Source organism: Pipistrellus hanaki (genome assembly GCF_964339955.1).
Source record: "Pipistrellus hanaki genome assembly, chromosome: 2".
In the NCBI taxonomy this organism is placed as follows: Eukaryota; Metazoa; Chordata; class Mammalia; order Chiroptera; family Vespertilionidae; genus Pipistrellus; species Pipistrellus hanaki.
This window is the reverse complement of record NC_140504.1, coordinates 117576990-117604244: the sequence shown is the minus strand read 5'-3', so window position 1 is coordinate 117604244 and position 27255 is coordinate 117576990. Positions and strand designations below refer to the sequence as shown.

Below are 27255 nucleotides of genomic sequence, written 5' to 3'. Positions count from 1 at the left end.
TCATATTCATTCTTTCTTTTTGATCATATTCATCCCAACCAGTGAGGTGACTTCAACCCACCGAGCGTGCCCACTCTGAAGGCTGTTAGGGGCCCTGGATCTGCTGGATTCGGATGCTGCAGGAGAAGGGGTGCTGGGAGGGGTAGACTAAGGTCAGGATTTATCCTATGTTCCAGTCTTTCTTCTTCTCAACGTCATCCACCTGCCTTGCCTCTGCGTGCTCGCCTCCCATGTTTCTCTCGGAACCTGGACCACCTGACTGTCTCCGAGTCCTTCCAGGGGAAGGTTCTGCTTTTCAACAGCAGTTACGAGGAAACAGTAAAGGAAGTCATTGTGAGCTGAGGACTGGGCTGTGGACCACGGCTCTCTCATGACTGTTGAAGAGGAAATGAGTGACAGCGACTGCTGGGCCTGATCTTGGCAGACTTACCATCCCGAGTCACCACGCTCAGCTGAAGCCCCATGTTGTGCTGTGGGGTCACGACCCACAGATTGCTGGTGGCAGTGATGTCAAACTCCAGCCAGCCTTCTTCTGAGGCCCACACCATGCGGGTGTCCAGCAAGAAGAGGTCAGAATCTCTGAAAGAAAGAAGAGGTGATGCAGTGAACAGCAGGCTGTCCCCTCTGCCCACTCTCGCTCTGTCCTGCTGGTGTCACAGTAAAAGATGCCCAAGTCAGATCAGGTCCCGCGTAGGGCAACATGTCCAGCGACCCGCTGCAGCTCTGGCGGGCGTGGCACACAGAGGGCAGGACTGACACGCAGGGAGAGAAATGGTGCCAGGGGCTGCACAGAAACGGGCTTTCTCTGACAATGGCAGGGCCCCTCCGATTCACATACAGCCTCCCTACGATGCTTATACAAATCCCTTGTGGAATTAGGATAAATGATAGATAGGTAGATAGGGTCATACTGTTCCTTATTTTATGGCTAATGAACTGTAGAAAGAGAGAAAGTGGGAGGCCAATGAGGAAAGGGATTAAGGAAATACTAAATTCGGCCGAAACCGGTTTGGCTCAGTGGTAGAGCGTCGGTCTGCGGACTGAAAGGTCCCAGGTTCAATTCCGGTCAAGGGCATGTACGTTGGTTGCGGGCACATCCCCGGTAGGGGGTGTGCAAAAGGCAGCTGGTCGATGTTTCTCTCTCATCGATGTTTCTAGCTCTCTATCTCTCTCCCTTCCTCCCTGTAAAAAATCAATAAAATATATATTAAAAAAAAAGAAAATACTAAATTTGGGATGAATATGAGCTTTCACAAAGTTGTGTTTTGTGCATTTTCTCTTTAACATTAACATGTGACAATCTTCATGTTGAAATAAGGAGAAACAAGAAGCCACTTCATATTTCTGAGTAATCGCAGGTTCTTTTCTTTTAATTAAAGTATCTGATGGTGTATGGTGAGTGTCAAGTCCTCTCACCTGGACTGTGTGCCGTGGGTGTGTGTTGAGTGATTTTAACGTTTATCCCAGAGCAGCTGTGGGCCAGCCTGGGGTTCTCTTGAGGCAAACTTGTCAAGTCCATTCCTTCCATTGGGCTCCACGGGGAATATTTTAATATTTTTTACAGTTTTCAACTAACATAACCCTAAGGGTTGTGGGAAGATGGAGTGGGGGCTTCTCCCTGCTCACCCACACGTGCTGGGAGAGCAGTGCCAGGGCACGGTCCCTTCCTGTGTGCGGACACTGAGCCTGAGCCTGGAGGCCCATGAGGGGAAGAGGCGTGCTTCGGTCATGGAAAGATATAAATTCCTGGTGCTGGCGATACTTTCCAAAATACCTTAGAGGATAGAAAATTACTGGAATTAAGTACTATAAATTTAAGATTATCATGTCAATACTAATGAAGTCCATTTAAATCAGTGATAAAGCATTTCCATATACTTTACTTTCCTCAGTCATTAGGACAATCCCAAAAGCTCTGGAGATCATTGCTATCCCATTTTACAGCTGGGGAAACTGAGCCTCAGATATGAGGTGAGGGTCATGTGGCCAAGATCAAAAACTGGTAAGCGAAAGAACTAGCCAATGACAAGAACGTGGACACAGTTTCCCATCATGACATACTGCCTTCTGAGGTTACGTAAGACAACCTGGGACAAGTGAACATAATCTATCGCTATTCTTTCGAATATCTGTGAGGCCCGTGAAACATCTGAGTTAACAGTTTTAGATTTCTCAGAGGGGAAACAATTTTTCCTGTTTACATGGCTTAGAGTTAGAAGAAAACTCTTCTGTCATCCTCTCCAAGCTTAAAACAGTAGATAGAGCTAAAGGCAGTTTACTCAGCTGCTGAACGGAGTCTGCAGGGGGCACAGCCAGGCCTGCCATCTTTAAAGCGCTCTCCTACCCGCATGTGTCTCACCCCCTGTTGACAAGTCACCCCCCTTCCCTGTTGCTGAGGTAACAGTGAGCAGGGAGATGGTGTGTCCATGGAAAACAGCAAGAGGGAATAGCAAGTCCAAAGCTTTGAAGTTCAGATGCAAGAAGACATAAATCCTGCTCTGGAAGGTCTGAGACCTTGTCCAGCAATAACAGCCCGATGGACAGTCTGTGGGAGGGGCAGCCTGGGCCAGAGGAAGCACCCCCGAACGAAGATGCTGTGGGAATTTCGGGCGTGAGGCTGCCCCCGAGGCAAAGAGGATCAGCGCATGGGCTATTGCCACAGATCGCTTGTTGCTATTGACAGAGCTTCAATGATACCCACCGTGTTTAAGGTCTTGTAACAAAGACGGAGAAATATACAAGAGAAAGTGGGGGGTGGGATAGAAGGCCAGCTTCCAAAAACAGGTGAGAGAAAAGCAGAAAGAGAAGGGCATGGATTAAAGAGGGCGAACATGAGCCAAAGGCTAAATGTGGGAAGCGTGCTGCTAAGAAGAAGGATAACAGTCACGATGTGTAAGCAATGAAGAGGCAGGATGAGTGGGGGAGAGTGGGCGTGGAGAGCCCCAGTGTCTATTCCTGTTTGTGCCACTCCCCTGGCCGCACAGTAAGGACAATGCCAACCTCACTGCATAAGATCCCCGTGGGGTGCAGGGGTTCATGAACCCGGTCCCGCACTGAGGGCAGGAAGAAAACCTGCTCACCAGCAGGCAGACAGTTTCAGATTTACAGGATGAAATCCTGGGCACTGAGGTCCTGAGGAAGGGAGTGAGGTAGAGCCTGGGCTTAAGATAACTGGACTAAGTGGAGAGAGAAACAACAGATATTTACTGTGCTTTCTATGCACACGTCTGTGCCAAGAGCCTCTCTGTTCCCGGGAAGCCTGGAGAGGCGGGTCCTGTGGCTGAGGGCTCAGAGCCTAGAGAGGGTAAGTGTATCAAGGTCACAGGTGTTAAGTGGGCTGGCCAGAACCGAAAGTCAGAGCCCGGACTCTTAGCCACCACATTTCTCAGAAGCAGTCAAGAAAAGTCCAAGGCACAGGTTGAAATGACTGAGCAAAGGCTCAGAGTAAGGTAAGGGATCACAATCTACTGCATGTAAATGCCAAAGTCGGGTGGATACAGAAAACACATGAGTGTACTCAGGGCTGGCACAGGATCTGAAATCATGAGCAGGCTCTCCTATCAGGGTACAGAGAGGAAGGGGAGAGGGGAGAGTGTGTGAGAGGGATCCGAGAGGGACCGCCCAGCCTTGCCCTATCCCTGCTCCTAGGCAGGACACTCTTGGTCGTCGAGACTGAGCCCACCACTGACACGCAGTCACACAGCCAGGGTGAGGAACTCTCAGAATCGCAGCTCTCAGAAACAACTGTGCTGGCTCACCCTCAATGCTTCCAATAGCTCAGGTATTTAAGAGACACAATTTATGGCAAGTCAATGAAACGGTTCTGGTCTGACCCACACCTATTTACTTTTCTTCAGTGACACATGGCTTTCTTAGTCTACCACTTCTGTAAAAGTGTAACCTTGAGCAAGATGCCCCTGATTGCCTGTGTGAGAAACAAGGATGCCCTCTACATCTCGCTGCAGCAGGGCTGAGGTCTGTCATTCCCATCTAAAATAGGAGTTGTCTCCCAACAGAGCCCTAGGGTCTGTCCGATCTGACCACAGCGGGATTATCTGGACTCTCCCACTGAAATGATAGTCACTCAATTGAGAATACGATAAAAGGAAATGCTGAAACAAGATAGAGATACAATTTTGAATGAATTTATTGCCTATTTTGTTCTCAAGCAACTCATAGACCCATGTTTCATGATGAATATGCATTCTATATTCAAGGATACAATAATAATCACATTATTATTCTCAATGTGATCCGAACTTAAGGACATGAGTTTCCTCATATTGTGATCATCCTGGACAAATGAAACTCTCAACAATTAATAAGCCTAACAAGAGAATTCTAGAAATTTAAAAATTCATCCCAGTGCTAGAGGTGCCTGACCAGCAAGCCATTCTTAAGACTTTCAGAATTAGTGTTTGTGGACAAGGTCAACCATGTGTGGTCCATCCTATTGCACAGCCTCCAGGGTATCTGTCCTTGTCAGTGATATTCCTTCAGGCCGAGGAGCATACAGCACTAGGGGCAAACACAGTGGGTTTCTCTCCTTTGCCCTTGAAGAAGGTCGGGAGGCATCTCAGTTCCTGATTTTGACCTTTCCTGACAAATGTTATCCATCAAAGTCACACTGCCCTGGATTAAGCACAACTGTGCTTACTACTAACCATTTCAGTAGGAAAATGTTCTTCATAAATGGAATTTATGGGTTTGAAGCAAGCAGATTTTTGAAATATTTGATAAGGTGAGTATGTGGTTTGTTCCTTTACTTCTTCATAGTCCTTTGCCATATATGGGTCTGGACTTAATGGTAAATTAAGATATAAAACAACATTCATACATTGGTGAATCAACTTTATGCAATAATGAAAATTCAATTTTCGAATTGGATGAAAGTCAAAGGAGTCAATCATTTTAGAAAATTAGATAGTAAAACAAAGATTTGTATTTTTTTCATATATCATATGCATAGGATTATGTTTAAAATTTTTCCACTAAAAAGACAGAAAAGATATAGGATTTGGAAAGATAACACTACAAATCAGGATAAACTATTACTACTACTACTACACACACACAGATTTGAGTAACATAGGTGAATAGACATTATCTATAATAATCTATAATAATCTATAATAAAAGCATAATATGCTAATTAGACTGGACAGCTGAACGACCCTTTGGATGTCCTTCTGGATGAAGCCAGGGCTGGGATGAATTTCATGCATTGGGCTTTGAGTTACTATATAATTAGATAAGTTCTCATTGATTTTATGCCACTTGATATTACCCAAATTTCATTTCAAGAGCTAGCATGGCATGAAAAGAAGGTTCAAATATCAAAGGGACATTTTATCTTCAACAAAGCAAAAAAAAAAAATCACTTGCTGTCAGAATATTAACCTAGCAAGCCCTTACATGGTGTTTACTACATTACTGTACTAAGTGCTCTCACATATGGTAACTCCTCACAACCACCATAAGAGGTAAATCATATTAGCAGCATCACAGGTTGGCAGATAAGGAAACTGAGGAACGGAGTGGTTAAGTAGTTCACTCATGGTCACACAACCAGTAAGTACAGAGCTGGGATTTGAAACCAATCAATTTGGCTGAAATATTACATATGTTCTTAGCTGTCATAGCAGCCATTCCCCAGTTTAGCCCTCATTAGAACCCCCTGGAAGCCTGTCAACACAGAGACTGCTAGACCCACCCCAGAATTCCTGGGGTGGGGGACTTGATAATTTGCATTTCTAACAGGTTCCCAGGTGATGCTGATGCTGCTGGTCTGAGGACCATATTTTGCAAGCCTCTGACCTACAGTACACCCCTTCTCTCTTATATTTGCGTAGTATTATTTTTACGTGCTTTTTAGACTAAAGGTTCAAAGCTATCTGCTCTTGAGATTCTTTTCTCCTCTCCTTCAACAGTGCAAAGCAAATGTGGACTGCTCTTCAAGTAACTATCTGACTGTCATATGGACTGACCTTACACTCAGGGAGTTTTCAACATAGACTAATCATTGGAATCACAGGTAAGACCTAGTTCAAGGCAGCAGTATCATGATAAGGCTTGAGTCTATGTATCTAAGACAGGAAGAGAGCAGAAGGTAGAAGATTATTTTATACTAGGGGTCCAGAGCACAAATTCACGCACCTTGAAAGGAACTGTGGGCAGTGAGGCTGTTGTAGGCACAGGGGAGGGTCTCAACCCATCCTCCATGCCTCCACCCGGGCAATCCCACCTCAGCCCCCAGTCCCCTGTCTGCCAGCAGCCCTGGACCTGCTGATGGCGCAGAGAATTGGGGCTGGCACCAGCAATGGGTGTGAGCAGGGCTGTCACTGGCAGCAATTGCGAGAGGCAGCTGCCAGCCCTGATTTCCCCTCAGGATCAGGAGGAAGTGGAAAAGCTCTGACGCCACTTTCATCTGCTGATGGTGCCAAGTGATTGGGGTCAGCACTGGGTGCTGGCAGTGTGTGCGAGTGGTGGCTCCAGAGCCAGCAGCAGGTGCAAGCACCAGGTGGGACTGCAGTGTGTGAGAGCAAAGAATTTTCAGTAACCACCAGAAGCTGGCCCCGATGACAGCAACCAGCACCCTGCCTGGTCTGGTGACCCCACTCACCTGCTCCACCATCCTGCTGTGGCTGATGCCTGCCATGTTCCACGCACGCCCCCTGCTCGTCAACACACATCATAGAGACCGGTTGCTTGGTTGTTCTGCTGTTTGGTCTATTTGTATATTAGCTTTTTATTATATAGGATAAATTCATAGCTACCTAACCTGTCTTCTTTGGCCACATAAACAAATGATGTTCCCAAAGACTGGGGTACACTCCAACATGCCCTGCTGACCGCACACAGTTTAAACAAGGAGTTCTGCACCTTTTATACAAATCTTGTATGTTTTAGTTCTCATCACAATTTTGCATTTCCATATCCTTGTCCAATATGGGGAAATAAAGCAGCAATAATACTGTTAATTTGTGATTTTTTAAAAAGATGTTTCACAAAATAAGCTTAACTACCACGGCCTGCCTCCCACAGCCCTGACCATCCTGGCAAGAAGGTGCTTACAATCAAAGCAATCCATTCCTGGGAGTGAATAATACAGAAGGCATAGTTTCCAGAAATAAAAACCTATTTCCTTTTCTCTTTCATGTTTACCAAGTGGATAAGCAGTTCCCAAACAAGAGTTTCCTCTGCCCACCACACCCTGACGTCTCCTCGCCCCCCAATTTAGCATTCTTTTGAGTATATGCAATTCTTTATGTTTAATTCCTCTCTGTAGCATTCTTGTCTACTCTGTGCCTTTACAAAGAACAGAACATACATAAGCTGAGGAACAAGGTTTGGCAGCTTCTTAAGCCTTTACTTGTTTAAATTCAGGCAGACCATTCTAAGTATAAATAATATGTACTTCACTAAAAAGATAAAGCTAACTAGTTACATAACCCAAGCTGTGGGTCAGTTGTATTCTCCCTTTTTTGGGGGCAAAGGAACAAATACTGAAAAGTTCAATGCTTGCCTGAGGCTCACACTGAGTGTGCCAGAGATTATCAAGGCAGCAGTAAGATTTCAGGAATCCCTGAGGATCATACCTATGAAAGCCAGGTACAGAAAGAGAAACAGGTGTGGCTGCACACAGTGATAAAAGGCTTTGATTTTCTCCTACTCAACCACAATGGTGTTCTCCTATCCTGGCTTTCTCAAATTTGCCCTTCTCTTCAAAACAGAAAACAGTCTCAGATATCTCACTCTTATCTCAGTGATGATAAAAGTACACCCACTTCACTTCAGCAGGTAGCAATGAACATCCAACAGAATTCATAGAGCAATCAGTCTATAAAAAATGCTTTTCCAAGGAAACTATCCTCTGAGATCCTGGAACCAGATCAACTACTGGGTTCAAGTCTTGTTTTCAGAACTATACTATTTGGTTAATGAATCAAATATCAACATTTGTGAGGATTCGTTATAAAGAATTCCAAGTAAAAATAGGATACTTCAGAGATGTATGCTTCTGGCTATGATGTATCAAACTAACATTCCCACTGAGAATAAGTTTTAAAAAATAAACCTGTTTGAAGTTATCTTAGAGCAACTAACACAGTCAATACTTGATGAGTCAAGATCTTGGAAAGAAGGGAAATGCATGAAGGTAAGCAGTGTATTTGCTATTGCCTTTTCATCCCAAAGCACTTGTTAATTCCTTGCAGGAGGCATAGATGGCAAACGTAAAGGGACAGCAGCCTAGAGTTTGGAGCAATGTCACTGGCTGGGGACCACTGGAGTGTAAGGCAGCTAGGACTTGAAGGCTAAGGTCCCAAAGGAAAAGAGCTGCATAGAAGTGAGCTCATAAATGTGATCTCATAGAATTTTGGGTTCACTTCCTCTAGGACCTTGGCTCTTCAAGTTCTGGCTGAGTTGAACTCCAGTATTTTGCCAAATATTAGGCTGTGTATGCATGCAGTAAGAAGCTGAGAAAACATGCAAAAAAAAAAAAATGCTTAGAGCATAAAAAGCAAAGCAGAATTTTTGGCAGAATTACAATGCTGGGGAGTTAAACATTAGAGTTCAGAGCCCACCAAGGAAGAGGGGCCCTGGTAAACAGCCTTGACCTTCAGCTGAGACCTCTCCAGGGCTAACTTCTAGGAGAAAGAGAAAACCTTAACACATCCTGAAATCCAGCCTCAACTTCAACAAAAAGAACAAACTAATCTGCTTGCATTGTGCCTGCTTTCTGGAAGAAAATAAAATCCAGTCTGGAAGGAAACAGTATCTAGGACTATTTTTTATAAATAATGTCAATAATTTAGTTTTAAAAATTATCAGATTTCTAGGAAATAAAACCAAATGAGGAAAAATCAAAGGAACAAACAGATAATAGAAATAGAGCCATAGGTAATCCAAATAATAGAGTTAATCAGACACAATTTTTGAATCTGCCTTATAAAAAGATGATAATAAATTACAAGTTGGGCCTGTTCCAGGGATGTGAATTTGGTTTAACATCTGAAAGCCTTTAATGAAATATACCACATTAACACTAGCAAGGAGAAAAATAATATCATCATCTCCAAAATTTCAGAAAAATTTTTTGATAAAATTTTACACTAATTTCTAATTTTAAAGAAACCTCTTAACTAGGAATAGAGAAGAATTTCCTCAATATAATAAAGAATACCTACAAGAATGTTTATAGAAAACATCATCCTTGATGGTAAATTATTAAATCTTCCCTTCTCCACCCTAAGATTAGAAATCTAACAGGGATTTCCAATCTGAGGTTAGAAATCTCACAGAAATTTGAGTGGAATTCAACAATGTACTGGATGTCCAGCTAACACAACAAAACAAGAAAAAACTACAAGAAATACAAAGGAAGAAATAAAACTGATACTTATAGATGACATGATTATCTCATATAATAAAAGCTTAATATGCAAAGTGCCTGACCCTTCATTCTACTATTTGACCAGTCGCTATGATGCACACAGACCACTAGGGGACAGATGCTCTGACTTGTAGGTCAGTTTGCTGCTGGGGTGCGGCTGATGGGGACTGACAGAGATGGGCCGGACATGCCCTGGAGCCCTCTTGCAGTCCCTCCCTGGGCCCAATCTTGCATCAGTGGAGTCCATTGGGCTGAGCTGTGCTGTCTTGCAATCCAGGACCCCTTTGGGGGAAGTCAGAGAGCCGGTTTAGGCCTGATCCCTGCAGGCCAGGCCAATGGACCCTACCAGTGCATGAATCAGTGAACCAGGCCTCTAGTATTTATAGAATTTCTAAACTATTGCTCAGAAAAATTGTTAGAATTTATATGCGAATTTGCAAGGTTGCTGAATAAAAGAACAAAGTACAAATTCAACTGTATTTCTAAATGTGAGCAAAAAATAATTAGACTGTGAACTTTTAAAAAGCTAATAATACCATTTATAATATCATATAAAACTTACATACTTAGAGTAATTTTAACAAAAAAATACTCAAGAAACAAACAAAAACAAAAAACCACACCAAATATTGATAAGTTAAAGACAGTCTAAGTAAATACCATATTCTTGGATTAGAACACTCAATATGGTACAAGTCGATTTCTCCCAAATTAATTTCTGAATTTGATGAAATTCCAATCAGAAGCCCATCAATTTTATTTTGTGGAAATTGAAATGCCTATTTTACAATTTATATGGAAATGCAGAGGTCTATAAATAGCCAAGAAAATCTCAAGGAATAAAATTGGAGAACGTACATACCAGACATCAAGCTTTCTTTAAAAACTAAAAGAACTAAGAGTACAGCATTGGTAGAAGAAGAGAAAAATTAACCAAAGAAACGGAATAAAGATCCCAGAAATAGTCCCACATGTATGTGATCACCTGATTCAGGACAAAGATACCACTGAAAACAAAAAGTATTTTCAATAAATGCTACTAGGTCAATTAGGTTTTTCTATTCTTATACAGCTGGTACATCTAATCAACTTCAATAGCTCAGATATGATTTCAAATATCTGCTATGTAGTTTGGTTCACTCTGCTGAGCTAAGCACTCCCATATTCCATTGCCTCCTGGGCATTCTTACCATGACTCAACCATGTCCAAACCAGACCTCATCCCCATTCCTCTTCCTGACTTATTCTTGTGGTCCCTAGCTCTGTGAGTGGTTCAGAGTAGCATATCAATCTAACCGTTTGAGAAAATGCGCATTGGCCCTTTGACAGTTATTTTCTCTCCTCGGAAAATTATATTCTCTCTGAAAAATAGGTCAGAATTGGTTAATTTTGTCAGATATTTAGTTTAGGTAATAACTCAGTCTGGGCTTTTGTCCAGGACCCTGGGCTGGCTCTGGGCTGTCCTAAGGAAATCTTTCTCAGTTTGAAAACCAGCTCTCCAGCAGCACTGCCTTGTTTCCTAGACCCACAGATGCATTTCTTCACATCCCAAGGACTCTGAAATTAAGATAAACAAGCAGGTCTAGCAAAGTAGGTTTACAGTTTTTCGTATGGAAAATAAAACAATAATTAATAAATAATAATACAAGAATCAACTCTGTGTTTCACATACTCACAACTGTAAACTTCTTTTGCCCCACCCTGTAGGAACCAAAGTTTAAAAAGTATATATGTAAAAAAACACACTCTTCCTATTTGTAAACAGAGGAGTAAGTTGTGATACTACTTATACCAGAAATACTGAATTTTAAAGTTGGTAATTATTTCTTACTTTAAATGCACCATAGATAGAACATGAAAAAGAAAAGTTATCAGCTCTAACCAGCTTGGCTCAGTGGGTACATCATCAGCCCAAGGACTGAAGGGTCCTAGGTTAGATTCCAGTCAAGAACAGATACCTTGGTTACAACCCCAGTTGGGGCATATGCGGGAGGCAGCCGATCAATGTATCTCTCTCACATCGATGTTTCTCTCTCTCTCTGCCTCTCCCCTCCTCCCCCACCACTTTGTTTAAAAATCAATGGAAAAATATCAGAGGGTGAGGAGTAACAAAAAAAAGAAAGTGAAGTTATCATATACACAGAAGCTAGACTATCACTGCTAAGCAATGCAATCACCAAAGTAAACAGAACAGAACATGGCATTTCAAAACTAGCAGAGGCAAATAAGGCCAATTCATGGACCCATAGGGCCCTCTTTCAGACACTGGACGTGCTCCTCTGTTAAAATTTCTGGCTGGCTCTCAGGAGATGCTCTTTCACTTCTAAGTACACAAAACCAATTAAAGCCATTAAATGTATGTCTCTTAGCCAAATAAGAAATGTACACAAACATGATATTCTTTAAAGGTCTCAGAATTGCTGTATGAATCTAAAGGTGCCATAAAAGTAAAGATCATGATACATCTTATGACAAGCAACATGCTACCATGATGTTACTATACCTGAGTAGGAAAGGTCAACATTATTCAGAGTATCTAGGTATGAAGTCAGCTTAGTGTGTTGAGATGCAGAAGACAATGGTGAAATAAATGGACAAATGTATAATACTGTGAATAGGTACAAATACTTTTGTATACATTTATTCAAGTCTTTCTTCCCCTTCATATCCCTCCTCTAGAAAAGCTGCTAATAGATCAATGCTTGGTTAATAGATCAACAAAGGTTTGCAAAGGTTTTTCAAGGAAGGCCTTGAAAGTCAATGAATTCTAAGACACATTTTCACCTTCAAGAGAACTGTGTCGCTTGCTATCCAAACAGAAGCATCCTTGGATGTTCCCACCAAGACTAAGGAGATGGAGATGTGGAGCATGCCCGTAGGAGACAGCTTATCGCTCTCTGGCATTTTACCTTTATCCTGACACTGTCCTTACATCATCAGACTAACTTTGGGAAGCATAGAAGACAAGTTTAGGCATAATTTGGACGTGGCAAAATTCCTATGTACCACGTTTCATTCTCTAATAGGTAATATGCCTGTCCTGCTTAACTGATGGGCTCATGGCTAAATCCTAATGAGGGAATATATGAGAAGGTCTTTTCCAAACTCTAACTACTATGTAAATGCCAATTTTACCAGTGTCATCATAAAAGTATAATGATTTATAACACCAGATGTTAACACCAAACTCATCTTAAAGTATAAACACCATACATACATAGCACAGGGCACATTTACAAAACCAAGTACAAAGGCACCCTGGACTCCTCTGGTTTAGCTGTCACACTCCTGGGGGGCTAATCCCACTCTGCTCTATGGGTTGCTCAGACACTTTCAGGACATAGATTCCATCTCAGAGCTTATTCTCAGGTTTTGAATAAAGGATCACATGTTTCCCTATTCTTACTCAAAGCACCATCTAGTCAAATAGTCCCTTTTTTAACTTACCTGGTCTAATGATTTCTTATCAGTCTGAGGAATATGTTTCTGAAGTGATCACAGCAATGACCTAGCTTCCAAGAATCTTCCCTAACCCTCCCTGGGTCAGGCCTCCTAGCTGCCCTTTATACCAGGAAGCCCAGCACATGGCTTATTCTGCCTCAGCTGAGAATATGAGGGCATTGAACCACCTGCCCCCCACCCCCCTTTTTTCTTTCTTGCAAGGAGGCCAACTATTTTGCAATACACACATTTGTTAAAGTTAATCCATCAAATACTACAAATTTCACTGGACACAGATTAGACAAATAAGTTTCTTTACAAGTCTAGAGAATTGTTTTCAGCCAAGACACCCCAGTCACACACTTAACTCTGAGGCCCCTGCAAGAACATGAGGGACAGCAGGAGGCCTGGCCCCTGGCCCACCCACAAGAAAAGAAAATATCCTCCTGGCCAACCGGAACCCTTCAAAAGCATGAAATTCCCCCAATTTCCCCAGTATTTTCCCTTTTCCTATACATAAAAATTAAACGCACCCAGTCACAAAATATCTCCATCCTAGAAGGCGGAGAAACTGCAGCTCCACTTTGACAGAGTCATCAAAGGTTGGGACAGTCGGAGATTTTGTTTTCCAACCTCACTGCTGGCCCCGAGGAGGTATGACACCACCAGCTGAAGCTCAAGGCAGCTGCTCATTTTTGGCTGAAGTTCAACATAAACCTTACAAATGGTCTGCTAGCTCTCTTTTTAAAAATAAAAATGAAAAAGAATGTTATAGTCACAAAGCCCACAATCTAGTGTTTTCACTATAAAGCTTTTCCTGTAGGCCAGAGAAAGCCATGTAATCTGACAAAGTTCTGAGCCAAAAAGATACCAAGAGGTTATTTCCACCAGAAAAATATAATGGGACAGATAATGAGGCGGATTGAAAATCAATGGCTCAAGCAGTTCCAAAGACTCACTGAACACCAAATCTCCCTGAAGCATCAAAAGATGAAAATCTAGCAACAAATAGTTTATTTTTCAAAAGAGGTCCTTACTAGTTAGGTCATTGAGTATGCTTTTATTTAGGAGTGAAAATAAGCCATCAAAAAACTTCCCATTAATTCTGAAATTTTGGTTAGTTATAAAGATGACACAGTGGCTATATTTTACTTATTATTTAACCATTCCAGCAAGAATTCACATACAACCATCAGTGTGTATGTTCAACACCATGATGGTTCTCCAAACCTGGCGAGTGTCCTTCCTTCTTCCTTGTTTATTTTCATCCTTAGAGATTTGACTATGCATTAGGGTCAAATGTTGAATGGTGTTCTCAAAACTAAGATAAACCTTTTATGGGGCAAGTTAACATTTGTTATTATCTTGGTGTGTGTATTTGTGATAGATCCACACACAGATTTATAATTTTAGAATAAATTAAGGTATTTTCCTAAACTTTTGGACATTTTTAGGAAGTAAATAGAACTCCAAGAACTAGAGCAAGAATGTGCACTTGGTTTATAAAGCCAAAGCTGCAAGTCCCTTATAGAGCCTGTACGTGTGGGGTTCCCTAACCATCTGCATTCTCTTCTTCCACTTTTATTTTCGTATCTGATTGCCAGGCTGTCACATGCTGGTCCCACCTCATGCACATTGAGAAGTCTATAGCATTGCTAACCTACTGTGCACCAGCACCCCACCCTCCCCAAGCTGCTAAACTGACCCCTAAATACGAAGCAAAATTCAAGGTCATTGACTTATTTTCTGTGTGCTATAGGTTTGAACTAACTGCTGAAATACTTTACTCTTCAGACCTTCCTCTAAATATCATGCCATGGAAGTCTTTTTATTTTTTATTTTAATTTTATTGCTAGGAAGGCAGTTATTTTATAGAATGACTTGGCCTAATTTCAGGAAATCACAGTAATGCAAGACACAGGGGGAAAAAGCCCATGGTCTCTTGTATCCAAATAATACATTTCACATACACTCATTTACTGAAAGACCTATCATGCATATGTATAATATAGGTGTATGCACAAAGAAAATATGTAGCCTTTTTTCCACTTGAATTAGTATCATTTGTAAGCATCCTTACATAATTTTCATGTGTGAATTTATTTTAGCCATCCTCTCCCATCATTGAAAGTAGGGACTAAACAATAGTAGGAAACATTTTATCCCTAATTAGTCATATATTTTCCAATCACAAAGGATGCTTAGTAAATACCATCTAGTGGCTTACTTAAGGAAAAAAAAAAAATCATTTGGAAATTCTTCAACTTAACAGCAAAAAACCTTCCTGCTGGCTAAACGGTGCCATTTAGGACACGCCCCTCATCATGCCCATGGACAAGCCCTGAACTCGGATGGCCTTCCGCAGACACGCTGGTCGTTGTATGTGACAGGGTGAGAAACGGGGCCAGCCCCACCCTTGGGCTTCCCTGAGCCTCCATACCTGTGCTGATGCTCCTGCAAGACTTGGTAAATGCTGATAAGAAAAGTTTGGTTTTTAAAACTCCCCACAACACAGTCCTTGTAGATTCGGAACTCTGCAGCCGTCACCGCCTCACCCTCAGGAATCTGGGATAAGTTGAACTTGAACTCTTTGTGGTGTCGCTGGCGAGGGGAGAACTCCTTGTCGTACTCCACTATAAGATTAAACAAGAGAGAGTGACAACTATTGTTACTTGACTAGGTGCCACAGGCTCAGCTCAAAAGAAAGACTCCCATTTTAATTCATACGTGGGTTACAGGTTACCAATGACTCTTAGAGGACTGGGGCGATGGAGAGAACATTGGCTAGGCTGTCAGGCAGACAGGTTAAAATCCTTCATTTTACCTAAGTATTAAATAAAATTCTTACATTTAAATACTTTAAATACTTAGTCTCACTAAGTTGCCTGAAAGCAAGTGATTTAAACTCTTCGCTTCTTCACAGGGATGTTGTGAGAATTAAGAAAACAACGCATCAGGTGATCCTGGCCCTGATCCCCGCCCAGCTCCCCTTCCCCTTCCTGCAGCTCAGCCCCTCAGGCCGTCAGCAGCAGACAGGACAGGGATAGCCCTGACCCGCCTTAGGTAGCGATCCTGCTGCGGGAAGGGCAGTGAGCAGCGCATTTGCCTGTGTCCTCAAGTTGTGCCTGCTGTTCAGTGGAAGTTTTTGCTGAAGGGTTTAGGATAAAACTTCATGGAAAATGCTGCTCTGATCAAGTTCACTGCCCTCCCTGTGCGGGGGGGGACTCTGCGCACTGTGAGCGGCTGGAGTCTCCGTTTGATCTGCACATAGAACCAAAGTATGAAAACACAGATGAGGAAGCCAACCACTAACGGGGCAGCTTGCTATTTTCCAATGCTGTGTCTTCACATTGGGAAAGGAAGGAGTCTAAACCCGTTTGTGTGTTTTTTAATGAAATATTTTCCCTGCTTGAAGAGAAGCCAAATTGTGAAAAACTGCAACTACTAATGATCATTTTCAGTCACCTTTCCGATGTCTGAGTGGAGTCTGCGTGAGAGAAATGGTATCAACCTCAGATGCTTAACCCAGGATCCTTATAAAGGATCCCACCCTTATAAAGCTTCCCACCGTGAACCCTCGCTCTCTCCCGAGCTCAGAACTCTGTCCTGCTGTTCCTGCTGTGAGGAAGCCCAATGGCAACACAGTAAAATCTCATGAGCAAAGTAATCCTTTATGAGGTTTTCCAAAGGGGTTGTGGGTAGAAAAAAAAAATCAAATCAAATCATTTGCCACCTTTAACTGCCCACATTCTCCCACGTGTGTTGTTCTCCATAATCACCAGAGAAAAGCTTTGGAGATTTAGCTTCTTAAAAAAAAAAAAAAAAAAGCCAATAACTCTTTATAAGAACCTAAGACCTTGACGGCATTTGCAGAAGCTAAGGAAAGTTAAGCCATCTGTAGGTATGAGGTTTTAAACAAAGAATTTCTGAAACTGCCCTGTGACTCTGCAACAAATCCTTTAGATTCTCTCTCTTTTTTTCTTTAATTTTTGGGGTTAATAAAAGGAAAGGCGTTGGCTTAACTAAAAGCTTGAATATAAGTAAAAAAAGGTCTCACCAGAAAGTAAACCATAGTTTAGTCCCAACAAGAGAGCAGGTTTTCTAATTAGTGGCTGAGCATGAAAAGCAATATTGTTGGGGAGTTCAGCCGAGGCCACCCACACATGATGCTGTATCACTTTCCCTAAAACTGATCTGCCTTTTAAGTTTGATACGTTATCATCGGTGGCTAAAAAGGGAATCAAATCTGATTTCCCAAAGAGACTTTCTGAAAAATAGTCGCACAGCTTTTCTAAGGGCCTTTTGGGTGTTTAAACTTTAATGTCACTTAATGAAAAAATATGTCTAAGATTCACTTGAGAGAGAATGCTTAAGAATTCCTAAAAGAAGTCTTTCAATTGCTCTTAATATAAACAACTAGAAAGAAAAACATAGATAGTAAAGCAAGATATAAGATAGTAACAAGGTATTTCAGTTAGGAGGAGAGAAAGGGACAGAAATGTCAATAAATGGGAAACGTGGTAGCTAGTCTTTGGGGAGATGCACCACCTCCCTGTATTCATAGCCTTGGGTGGTCTCCCCGCTCTGGGCTGGCTCTGGGCTGGCCCTCTGACCATCTTTGGACCAACAAAATGCAGCAACAGTGGTGCTGAGCGACTTTCTATGCTAGGACGCAAGTTTTAAACTTTCTTCCATTTATGTTTCTTGGAATGCTTCGGTGAGGAGAGAGAACCACAATGTAGAAAGTCCAGCTACTCTGGAACTTCCATGCTGTGAGGAAGCCCAAGCTAACTATGCAGAGAAGCTGTGTGGTGCATGGAGAGACAAAGGAAAGGGGAGAGGGGAGGGAGGGAAAAGCCCAGTCAGTCTAGAAAGCCTTAGCTGAGGCATCACACATGTTGTAAAGATGCCATCTGAGAGGTCCAATCCAGTGGAACCTTTGGATGACTCATACCCCAGCCACCCTCTGACTACAGCTGCATGAGAGACCTCAAGAGAGAACCACCCAGTCGAACTCAGTCATTTCATAAGACTGTGATAATAAAGCATTATTGTTTTACGCCACTCTGTCTTGGGTGACTTGTTATACAAGAAGGAAGGGAAGACAGGAAAGAGTGAGAGAAGATGAAAAGGGATATCTGACCTTGCTAGAAAGGAGATAAATTGCATGATATTCTTAAGAATAAGGATTTTGAAATGCTGGGAGGCAACATGTATATATATATATAAAAGCCTAAGCAACTGGTCAACCGGTAGCTATGAGATGCACTGACCACCAGGGGGCAGATGCTCAACACAGGAGCTGCTCCCTGGTGGTAGTGCACTCCCACAGTGGGAGCATTGCTCAGCTGACCAACGGGTGCCAGACTGGTGAAAGCAGCTGCTGCAGTGCAAGCCCCTCCCGCCTCCGCAGCAGCACTACTGAGCAGGCACCGCAGCGTAGGGATGAGCAGGGCCTAGGCTCGGGCTCCTCCCAGCTGTCTATGTTTCCTGTACTCCTACATCCCCCGAGTGGTCTCAGATTGCAGGCCTGGCTGAGGAGCGAATCCATGCACTGGGCCTCTATCTCTCCCTTCACACATGTGAAGGGAGAGATAAAGAATCTAAAAATAAGAAAACAGAAAAATAGTAGCTCAAAGCCTTCATTTTATTACAATGTGAATTAGAACTCATTGCTTATATATGCATTTTCTCATTTCTCCTCTACCAAGACATTATCTTGAAGCACTCTGAACTTTTCTTCTGCTTTTTCTTTATCCTTCTCTGGCCCATGAGTCTCTGGTTGCTACCCACCTATTTTTATGTTCTTTCACCCAAACCTTTCACTCTGCTGTTTTCTGGTGCCTCTCCTCTCCTCATGCCTTTTAGCTAGAAGTAGTACCACCCTCCTCACTTGACTCAAGATACCTCAGCCACCAGTCACTGGAGTTTGCTTGAAATTCCTGTTTTCTCCCCCAGTTTTTTTTTTTTTTTTTTTTTTGCCTCCACTTGAATTTACATAATGTATTTTCTTAATGTCTCATAGTTATAACACAAAAAGCTGAGCACAATTAGGTCACTTACCCGCCCACACATCTGAAGACCACAATGGTGAAATAGTAATATTTCAAGTGAGCTTAGCATTTCCCCTTCAAGTTGTATGATTCCGAACTCCTTAAATTTCAGAGTTCAAGAAGTATGAGAGAGGGCTGAGCACTGAATTCAGTACTCACTACCTATTTTGCAGCCTCTAGCATTTGGCTTTCCAACAGTGCTGCCACCTGTGGCAAACCATTAAGTAGTAGCGAAGAGTGTGGATGAAGTGTCAAACTGCCAAGTTGGTTTGGATTCCAGCTCCCTTTCCTCTTACTTAATGTGATGCTGAGTAAGATACTAGTCAAACTTCCAGTTATCAGTTAAATGGGAATAATAACATTTCTGAAGATTATGTATGGCAATCCATACAAAATAGTCAGTGGTAGAGGAAGAGCTCAGTAAATGTTACTTGTAATTATCATTAGCTGATATTTGAGAATCTGGTTCCTTTGAGCTTAGATTATGTTGCTGCTGACTAATTCAAATTTATTCATGAGTCTGTAATAGGGCTGATTAACTTCTGCTAAATTAGCTTTTTTAATTAGAGATTTGTTCTGTGAAAAGGGCAGTAAGTGAAATCACCATATTGAGTATCAGCCCTGGTGTTTGGCTAATGGATGTAGTGCTGTGTTCTCCAAGGCAATAATTTCTATAATTTTTCATTTCAAGGGCTAGTGGTGGTGACCTTACACAAGGTTACCTACTTTCTCTGTTTACTATTTATAAGTACAGTAAAACAAGATAGCAAACTATGCTCTTTAACTCTATGATTTGATTCGTAAAGGTCCTCCTAACACCAAATTTTTTTAAAAAAAGGACATAATTGAAGAATACATGCAATCCTTGAAATTTTAATCTAGCTTTTTAAAACTCACCCTATTCTTTATTTTTACCTCAAACTATATCTTTTGACATTTCAGACCAGTCCCTCCCTCCCTCCTTTCTTCTTTCTTTCTCTTTCTTTCCTTTGTTGACACTATTACAGATGTCCCCCTCCTCATCTCCCCTTCCTTTGTCTACCTCCACCCAGGTCCTGCCCCCCCACTGGCCTTCACCATATTGTCATCTGTGTCCATGAGTTACGCATATAAGTCAGTGTGCATTTTCTAAGAGTTTGTCAATTTGGTTAAATTTTTCAAATTTATTACCATAAACTTTTTCAGAGTATTCTATTTTTCAAATCTCTGTTCTACCTATAGTTTTACTATTCTAATATTTGTTGTTGTTATTGTTTTATTAATCCTCAGCTAATGATATTTTCTCCATTGCTTTTCAGAGAAAGTGGAAGAAAGGGAGGGAGGAAGGGAGGGAAGGAGGGAGAGAGAGAGAGAGAGAGAGAGAGAGAGAGAACACCAGACTGGGTTCAGGGAAGGAACTTGCAACCTAGGTACATGCCCTTGACTGGGAATCGAACTCATGATTCCCAGTGTGCAGGCCAACCCTCTAAACACTGAGAAACACAGGCCAGGGCTAATTCTAATATCTTTACTTGTGATTCATCTTATTGGAGGTAATTTTCTTTTTTTCTCTTTTTCACTACTGTTTAATTTTATTGTAATAAAGATATTTAAAAAAATCTTTATTGTTGAAAGTATTATACATGCCCTCTTTTTCCCCCCCATTGACTGCCTCCAGCCCACCTCTGTCCCCCACCCCAGGCCTTTACCACCCTAATTTTATTATCTGTGTCCATGGCAATAAAGATATTTTAATAGAGGTATTTTCTGAATATCATCCCACAAAGTCTGAATTATTCCAATTACAGTTGTCTAGAGAAAAATAAAGATACCATCTATTTTAACTGAAAATATAAAATAGAAAAGAAAGAGGAGATAGGGAAGAAAAAGAATAGAATAATCTCTCTATTTAATAAGTAGTCACATATTTATTAGTTTTCACTAATTGACTCACTCAATAGCTAATTCAAATTCTACATTTTTCAAATGCTGCATGCTTCTCCTTATAGTTACACATCAAAGTTGAAAAACTTGAAACTCTTTATTTTAATTGCCATTCCATCAGCTACTCTAAACAAGCGTTCATGCCATGGTACACGTTTATTTAATTGCGGCAACAAGAAGAGTTCTGGCCAGCCTTCCAGGGTCTGTGCCCACGGCAGTCTCCTGACTTCATGCTGCAAGCACACACCACTCACCCACAGTGATACTCAACTGAACTCCCCAACTCACGTTTTAACCATAGTGAGATGGCAGACTGCCCTCCAGGAGTCACCAGATATTTCTAAATACTTGTATTCGTGTCCTAGAAAAATCACAAATACCAAGAAGAATCTATTTTCCTGGTTGCCATGCTCCAAGTGACATTTTTCTAAACTTTATTTTTTATTTAAAATAATTATACAATCCCACAGGTGGCTTCAAAACATAGTGGAATGGATTAAAAAAAAAATAGAGAGATCGCATGTAACATATTTTATAACCGAAGAACACTGGCATTATACTTTAACCACACACCATACTCTGCTTTCACCATTTTTTTACACAATTTTTGCTATGTGTGTAAATAATTCTATGACATTTTATCACATGTATAGATTCCTATAACCTCCACCACAATTCAGATACACTGTGCAAAGCCACTCCTTGGGCCTACCTCTATCCAAATGGCTTTTCAAACTAGACCCAGCTCCTACCTTATAAAGAGCTTTAAGATAATAGTAAGTGACTATCTCATGAATAATAAGGGTTAATCAAATCATTTTTAAAAAAATGCATTTTAGAACCATTCTGACACCCGAACACAGGTGTTAACATCAGTCAGGTTGGGAAGAAGTGCAATAGCTACAACCATACATGTTTGACAATGGAAATAAGTCACAGGCCTCAGCTGACGAGAGGATACACTCAGGACCTTAATAAACGTGTCTTGAGGAAAGACTGAAACGCAGGCCTTGACAGAGTTCCATTAACATCAAATAACCACATTTGTGCCTAACTAAACAACTGTTACAAAGAAGCAATCAGACCACATATAGTGAAAATCAGTATATATAATATGCAATGAAGAAAAAGTTTAGCACAGGACAGCCTGAAGAGAGAAATATAGACTCACCTACGTAGTATGATTCCAATGGGAGAGCAATAACGGGCAGAATATCCTCCCTGACTGAGAATATATTCATTATCCCAGAATACCCATTTCTTTGTAGATGATCCAGTGTCTCTCATTGATTATATAATGACTTGGTCCTCGGTGTGCTGGAGCTTCCCTGTGGGATTTTTATTTAGTCTGCCCAGATCACACAGTACTTCATGAATCTGTGGATTCCTATCTTTCATCAGTTCTGGAAAATTCTGAGTCATAAGTTCAACATTGAGGGCCTCTTCTTCATTCTCTTTAGTGTCTCCTTCAAGAATGACAACTAGCCAAAACCGGTTTGGCTCAGCGGTAGAGCGTCGGTCTGCGGACTGAAAGGTCCCAGGTTCGATTCCGGCCAAGGGCATGTACATTGGTTGCGGGCAAATCCCTGGTAGGGGGTGTGCAAGAGGCAGCTTGTCGATGTTTCTCTTTCATTGACGTTTCTAGCTCTCTATCTCTCTCCCTTCCTCTCTGTAAAATATCAATAAAATATATTTTTTTTTAAAAAGAAAAAAGAATGACAACTAGATGAGTATTAGACTTTCTTGTTCTAATTTCCATGTCTCTTAACTGCTTTTTTATATCATTGATCTCCTTGTCTCTTGGCTGGGCAGTTTATTTAGGTCTATGGACAAGTTCACCAATTCCTTCTTCAGCTGGTAGGTATATTTTAAGAGCCATCTATTAGTTTGCCATTTGGTGACATTAAAAAAAAAAAAAAAATTCCAATAGCTCCATTTGTTGTTGCTGTGTGGTCACTTGGTCACTTTCCTTTGTGCATTTCCTATGTAGTTGTCTTACATTTTCTCTTACTTGGTGTCTGTTTCCTAATATGTAAAATGCTTGGGGAACTTAATCTGCATAATTTCCATCCCATCTCTCTGATGGCTTTCATCTTGGAGGTTTACTTATTTCCTTGTGGGTTTGGAGATTTTAATTTTTGATTGAAAATAATCTTGGATGTTTAAATTTGTGTTGCTTTTCTCCCCTCAAAAGATGTATGTTTCCTTTTGTGAGGAACACGACCAGCCTGGAACCACTTAAGTCCCGTTGAGGACCCTGGCTTAATTTGGGAACCTCTGGAGCAACTTGCCCACAGGCCTGGACCTGGAGCTGGTCTCGTGATCTGCAGTTGTGTTAGTATTCGCACTCACAGAAACCTGGCTTTTCTGTTTGTTTGCTCATAGTCACACGCCCAGAGGAGTCCTCAAAGATGGCCCTGAGTCCCTGACATTCATGCTGTAGAGTGTAGACGTACTTGCTCCTGTTTACCCTGGATCTAGTCATATGTCAGCAGGAAGGCCTTACAGATTATCTGGTCTACAATCCTTCCAGAATTTGAAGGATTTATTTTATCATGTGTTTAGAAAATAACATTTGGAGCACGTCCCTCTTAATTCCTAAAGACATTATAAAACCAGCCTAATGTTTGAAGCGTTTACATTTTCATCTGTTTCTCAGAGTAGGCCCAGAAGATAGGTAAAGCAAATATTACCATTCTCATATCAATAGGAATTTGAGTCTAAAAGCAGTTAAGGGGCTTTCCTATGCCACTCACTTTTATGATTTCAACTATTATTTTTATGCATCAGCCTTTCACAATTCCACATCCAGCTCACTACTCTCCTTAGGGGATGTGTTTCTCTTACTGCTGGGTAGAGCACTTCATCCAGAAGCCGCTCATGTTCTTGAAGCCACATGTACAAAATGGAACTCACCACCTCCCCCTTAACTACTTGCCCAATAGCCACAACTCTGCCCATCTGGTGACTCCAGACTGGACAATTAATCGCCAACTCCTGTTGACTGTACCTTCCAGAACTGCACTGTCCAACACAAGAGCCACTAGCCACATGCAATTATTTAAATGTAAACTGATTAAACACGAAAGTTCAGCTCCTTGGCTCACTAGCCACATTTGAAGTATTCAGGAGCCACATGACTGGTGGGTACTACAGAGACACATCATTGTAGATTTCCATCATTAGAGAACATTCTGTTGGATAGCACAGGACCCTAACCCACCAGGTCCTGCCCTTCCGAGACCACTGCCCTGGTGCAGAGCCCAGTCCTGCTGCTCCAGTTTTGCCTCTTGTCCATTTATTCTCCATTCTGCAGCGAGTAGCACGGTTATAAATCTGACCTTGTAGCTTGTCTGAGAGCCTCCGATCTTCTTCCCCCAATTGCCTTCCAGCCTCATTCCTCACCTTTCCCCGCCTTGACTGATACTCTTGGGAGACATTAAACAGCTGTTTTTCCAACCACACTCCCCTGGACCTCAGGCCTTTGCCTTACTGATACACTCTCCCTGCCCTTTAAGAGGTGTTTCCCTCCTTCACCTCCAGGACGAAGCACACGTACAGACCCTAGTTCTGAAGCAGCAGCACTACAGGCCCAGAATACCAATTACAAGTGGCTTCGCACTGAGTTCAGGATGCAGACTCCAAGCATGTTAAATTTTAAAAAGCCAAGTAAAGAAATTAATCCTCTCAAATGACTTCAATTATACTCAAGCCATAGCACAAGGTCATCACATACAAGAAAGATGGAATAAAATTTTAAATTCCATCTTTAATTTAGAGGAACAGTCCTCTGATTCTCTCTTTTATTCTTTTTTATTAAAGTGAAGTGACATTTACATATTAAAATTAATCATTTTATAGTGAACAATTTAGTGGTATTTAGTACATACACCTCTATCAGGTTCCAAAATATTCCCATCACTTGAAAAAGAAAACCCCACACCCATTAAGTAGTAGTTCCCTATTCTCTCGTCCCCCAGGTCCTAGAAACCCACAATCCATCTTTACGGATTTGCATATTGAGGATCTCTCATATGAATGGAATCATACAATCCTTTGTAGCTCGTTTTGTTCACTTAGCATGTTTTCAAGGTTCGTCATCAGTGCTAGCATGTACCAGTACTTGATATATATTTGTGGCCAGGTGACATTTATTGTATGTACATACCACATTCTGTTTATCCATTCACCCACTGACGGACTGTTCCCACCATTTGGCTATTGTGAATAGTGCTTCTATCAATATGCATGCACATGTATTCAAATGCTTATTTTCAATTTATCTGAGTATACAAGTGGGGCAAAAGTTTTTACACTTGCTCATAAGAAAAATCTGTAATAATAAAAGCACAATATGCTCATTAGATCAGATGTCCTTTCAGACGACCTTCCGGACGAAGCCGGGGCTGCGCGTGTGGCCGGGGTCCTGGGTGCCAAAGGAAAGCCAGTGCCGGCAGCCAGGGGAAGGAAGGCCTGCTCTTGCATGAATTTCGTGTATTGGGCCTCTAGTAATATCATAATTAATAAATAATAATACAATAATAAACTCTTTCACATAGTCACAACTGTAAACCTATTTTTGCTCCACCCTGTATATCTCTTTCACTCTCTTTTGTTTTTCTTTGTCTCTCCTTCTCAGCCTCTGATTCCCCAGAGTTACTGTGAGAGGGAATGATAATTATCCATCAGAGTTTAATCATAGCCTGTCCTAAACACAGGAGCGATCAGCAAAGCACCCTCCTCAAGGCCAGGCTACGCAAGACACCTGAACACAAAGAGGCTGGAGAATGAATGAGTGTTGAATGTGCCCAGGACATTCTCTGGCACATAGTGGGTTTGCAATAAATGTTTGCTGAGTCTGATTATAAACAAGGTTGATCCAGGGGAATTGCAGCAGAGACCTCCAGAAGGAGAAGTGGACAGATGCTGTAGACCAAAAGTCAAAAGGGGTAAAGGATACCTCCGAAGTCGACACGGTGGGGCGGGTGACAAGAGAGAATGGAAATGAAGCACAGATGAGAGATAGCGTCTTGCCAGGAGAAATCCTGGGAAAGTTGAAGAGAGAGGAACCCTAATCAAATGGCTATTGTTCCCTCTTTTGAAAGTCAGGAGTCTAATAAGCAGGAAAGAGCGCAGGAGCAATAGGCTGAAGATGTGAGGTCACAGGCAGCAAGGGCTCTTTCAGCCCCGTCAAGTTACTTAACTGTTCGCAGTCTCTCACATCATCCATAGAGGGCAAGAGCAAGCTTTCCTTCCACCGCCTGCTGGCACTGGCTTCCCTTTTTATTATTTTATCATGTGTCAGAATGTAATAGCAATAACTGTTTATTGTGGATTCTGCCTGTGCTTACTGACTTGGTGACCAGCCACACATAAAGGGCTCTGTGAACACCGCCAGGGCTACAAAGTGCTAGACGATGCGTCTTTTTATTCAGAGCATTACTCGCAGGACCACTGTCATCAGGGATTTCCTTCATACACACCCTAACCTGCCAGTAAATTCTACTGCTTCCATCAAAACTTCTGCAGAGACACACAGAGAGCATGAAAAAAAACCAAAAAACAAAAAAACAAAAAACAAATAAAACAAAAAAACTCAGACTGAAAAATCAATCCTTAAATAATTGGGGATTGAACTATGTTAGGCAACAGTTTCTCTCGTTGGGTGGCAGCTTAAATAAACACTAACTCCTGCCTTCCTCCACAGTGGTCTTTTAACCATGACAATGGAGCTATTTGGTTTAACGAAACATTCAGGTTCTAAAACTTAAAAGGAACTGACAGGCCAACTCCCTGCTTGGGTTCCCAGCGTTCCCGGGGTTTCATATTCCTATCAAGTTGCACTGCATCAGATGACCTGTTATTATTTTCGGCACAGAAGTGAGCATGCCAAACACGGGACGTGGGGCCAGTCCTTTCTCATGATCTCTTCCAACCTCTCCTCCACGGGACTGGTCCAGGGGGCCTGACCATCGGGGAGGCAGGGCCAGCACTCCTCCCGCCTCAGGGACATCTGCACCTGGCCCTCCCTCCTCAGCTCAGCCACACACCGGTGGCCACAGAAAAAGAAAACGCAGGTGTGTTATCGCTGAGGCTGGAACTCCCCTAGAAAACGCACCTTCACCAGAGCAGGCATTTTGTCTTGTTCCCTTATGCGCCACAAGTGCCTAAAACAGTGCCAGACAGGACGTGTTAGCTGAATGCGTAAGGATGGGGCCACACTTTGCAAGCAGTGGAGGGCCCTGCCTGGCTTCAGCAAAGGAAAGACACGTGACCTTTCCTTGGGCAAACTGAGACCTGCAGCTCTAAACCGAGATGTGACCACAGCTGCGAGGTGTGGGCGGGACGTGAGCAGAAGCCCCGCAGTTCTAGAGACTGGACACCGCCACCCCGGGCACGACCTCTCCGCGCACAGCCGTGGGCCTGAGCACACAAACAGAGGAA

General features: G+C 42.1%; 1 protein-coding gene across 1 annotated transcript in view; it reads right to left on the bottom strand.

The window, feature by feature from the left end:
- The window catches only part of BMP6 (bone morphogenetic protein 6), a 141590-nt gene that overhangs the window by 10744 nt on the left and 103591 nt on the right, over positions 1 to 27255 (bottom strand). Inside the window, exons 2-3 of the mRNA XM_084875605.1 lie at positions 15276 to 15468; positions 431 to 579 (exon numbers count right to left, since the gene is read on the bottom strand). Coding sequence (XP_084731731.1) covers positions 431 to 579; positions 15276 to 15468 — 342 coding nt within the window. The remainder of the gene's footprint in view (positions 1 to 430; positions 580 to 15275; positions 15469 to 27255) is intronic.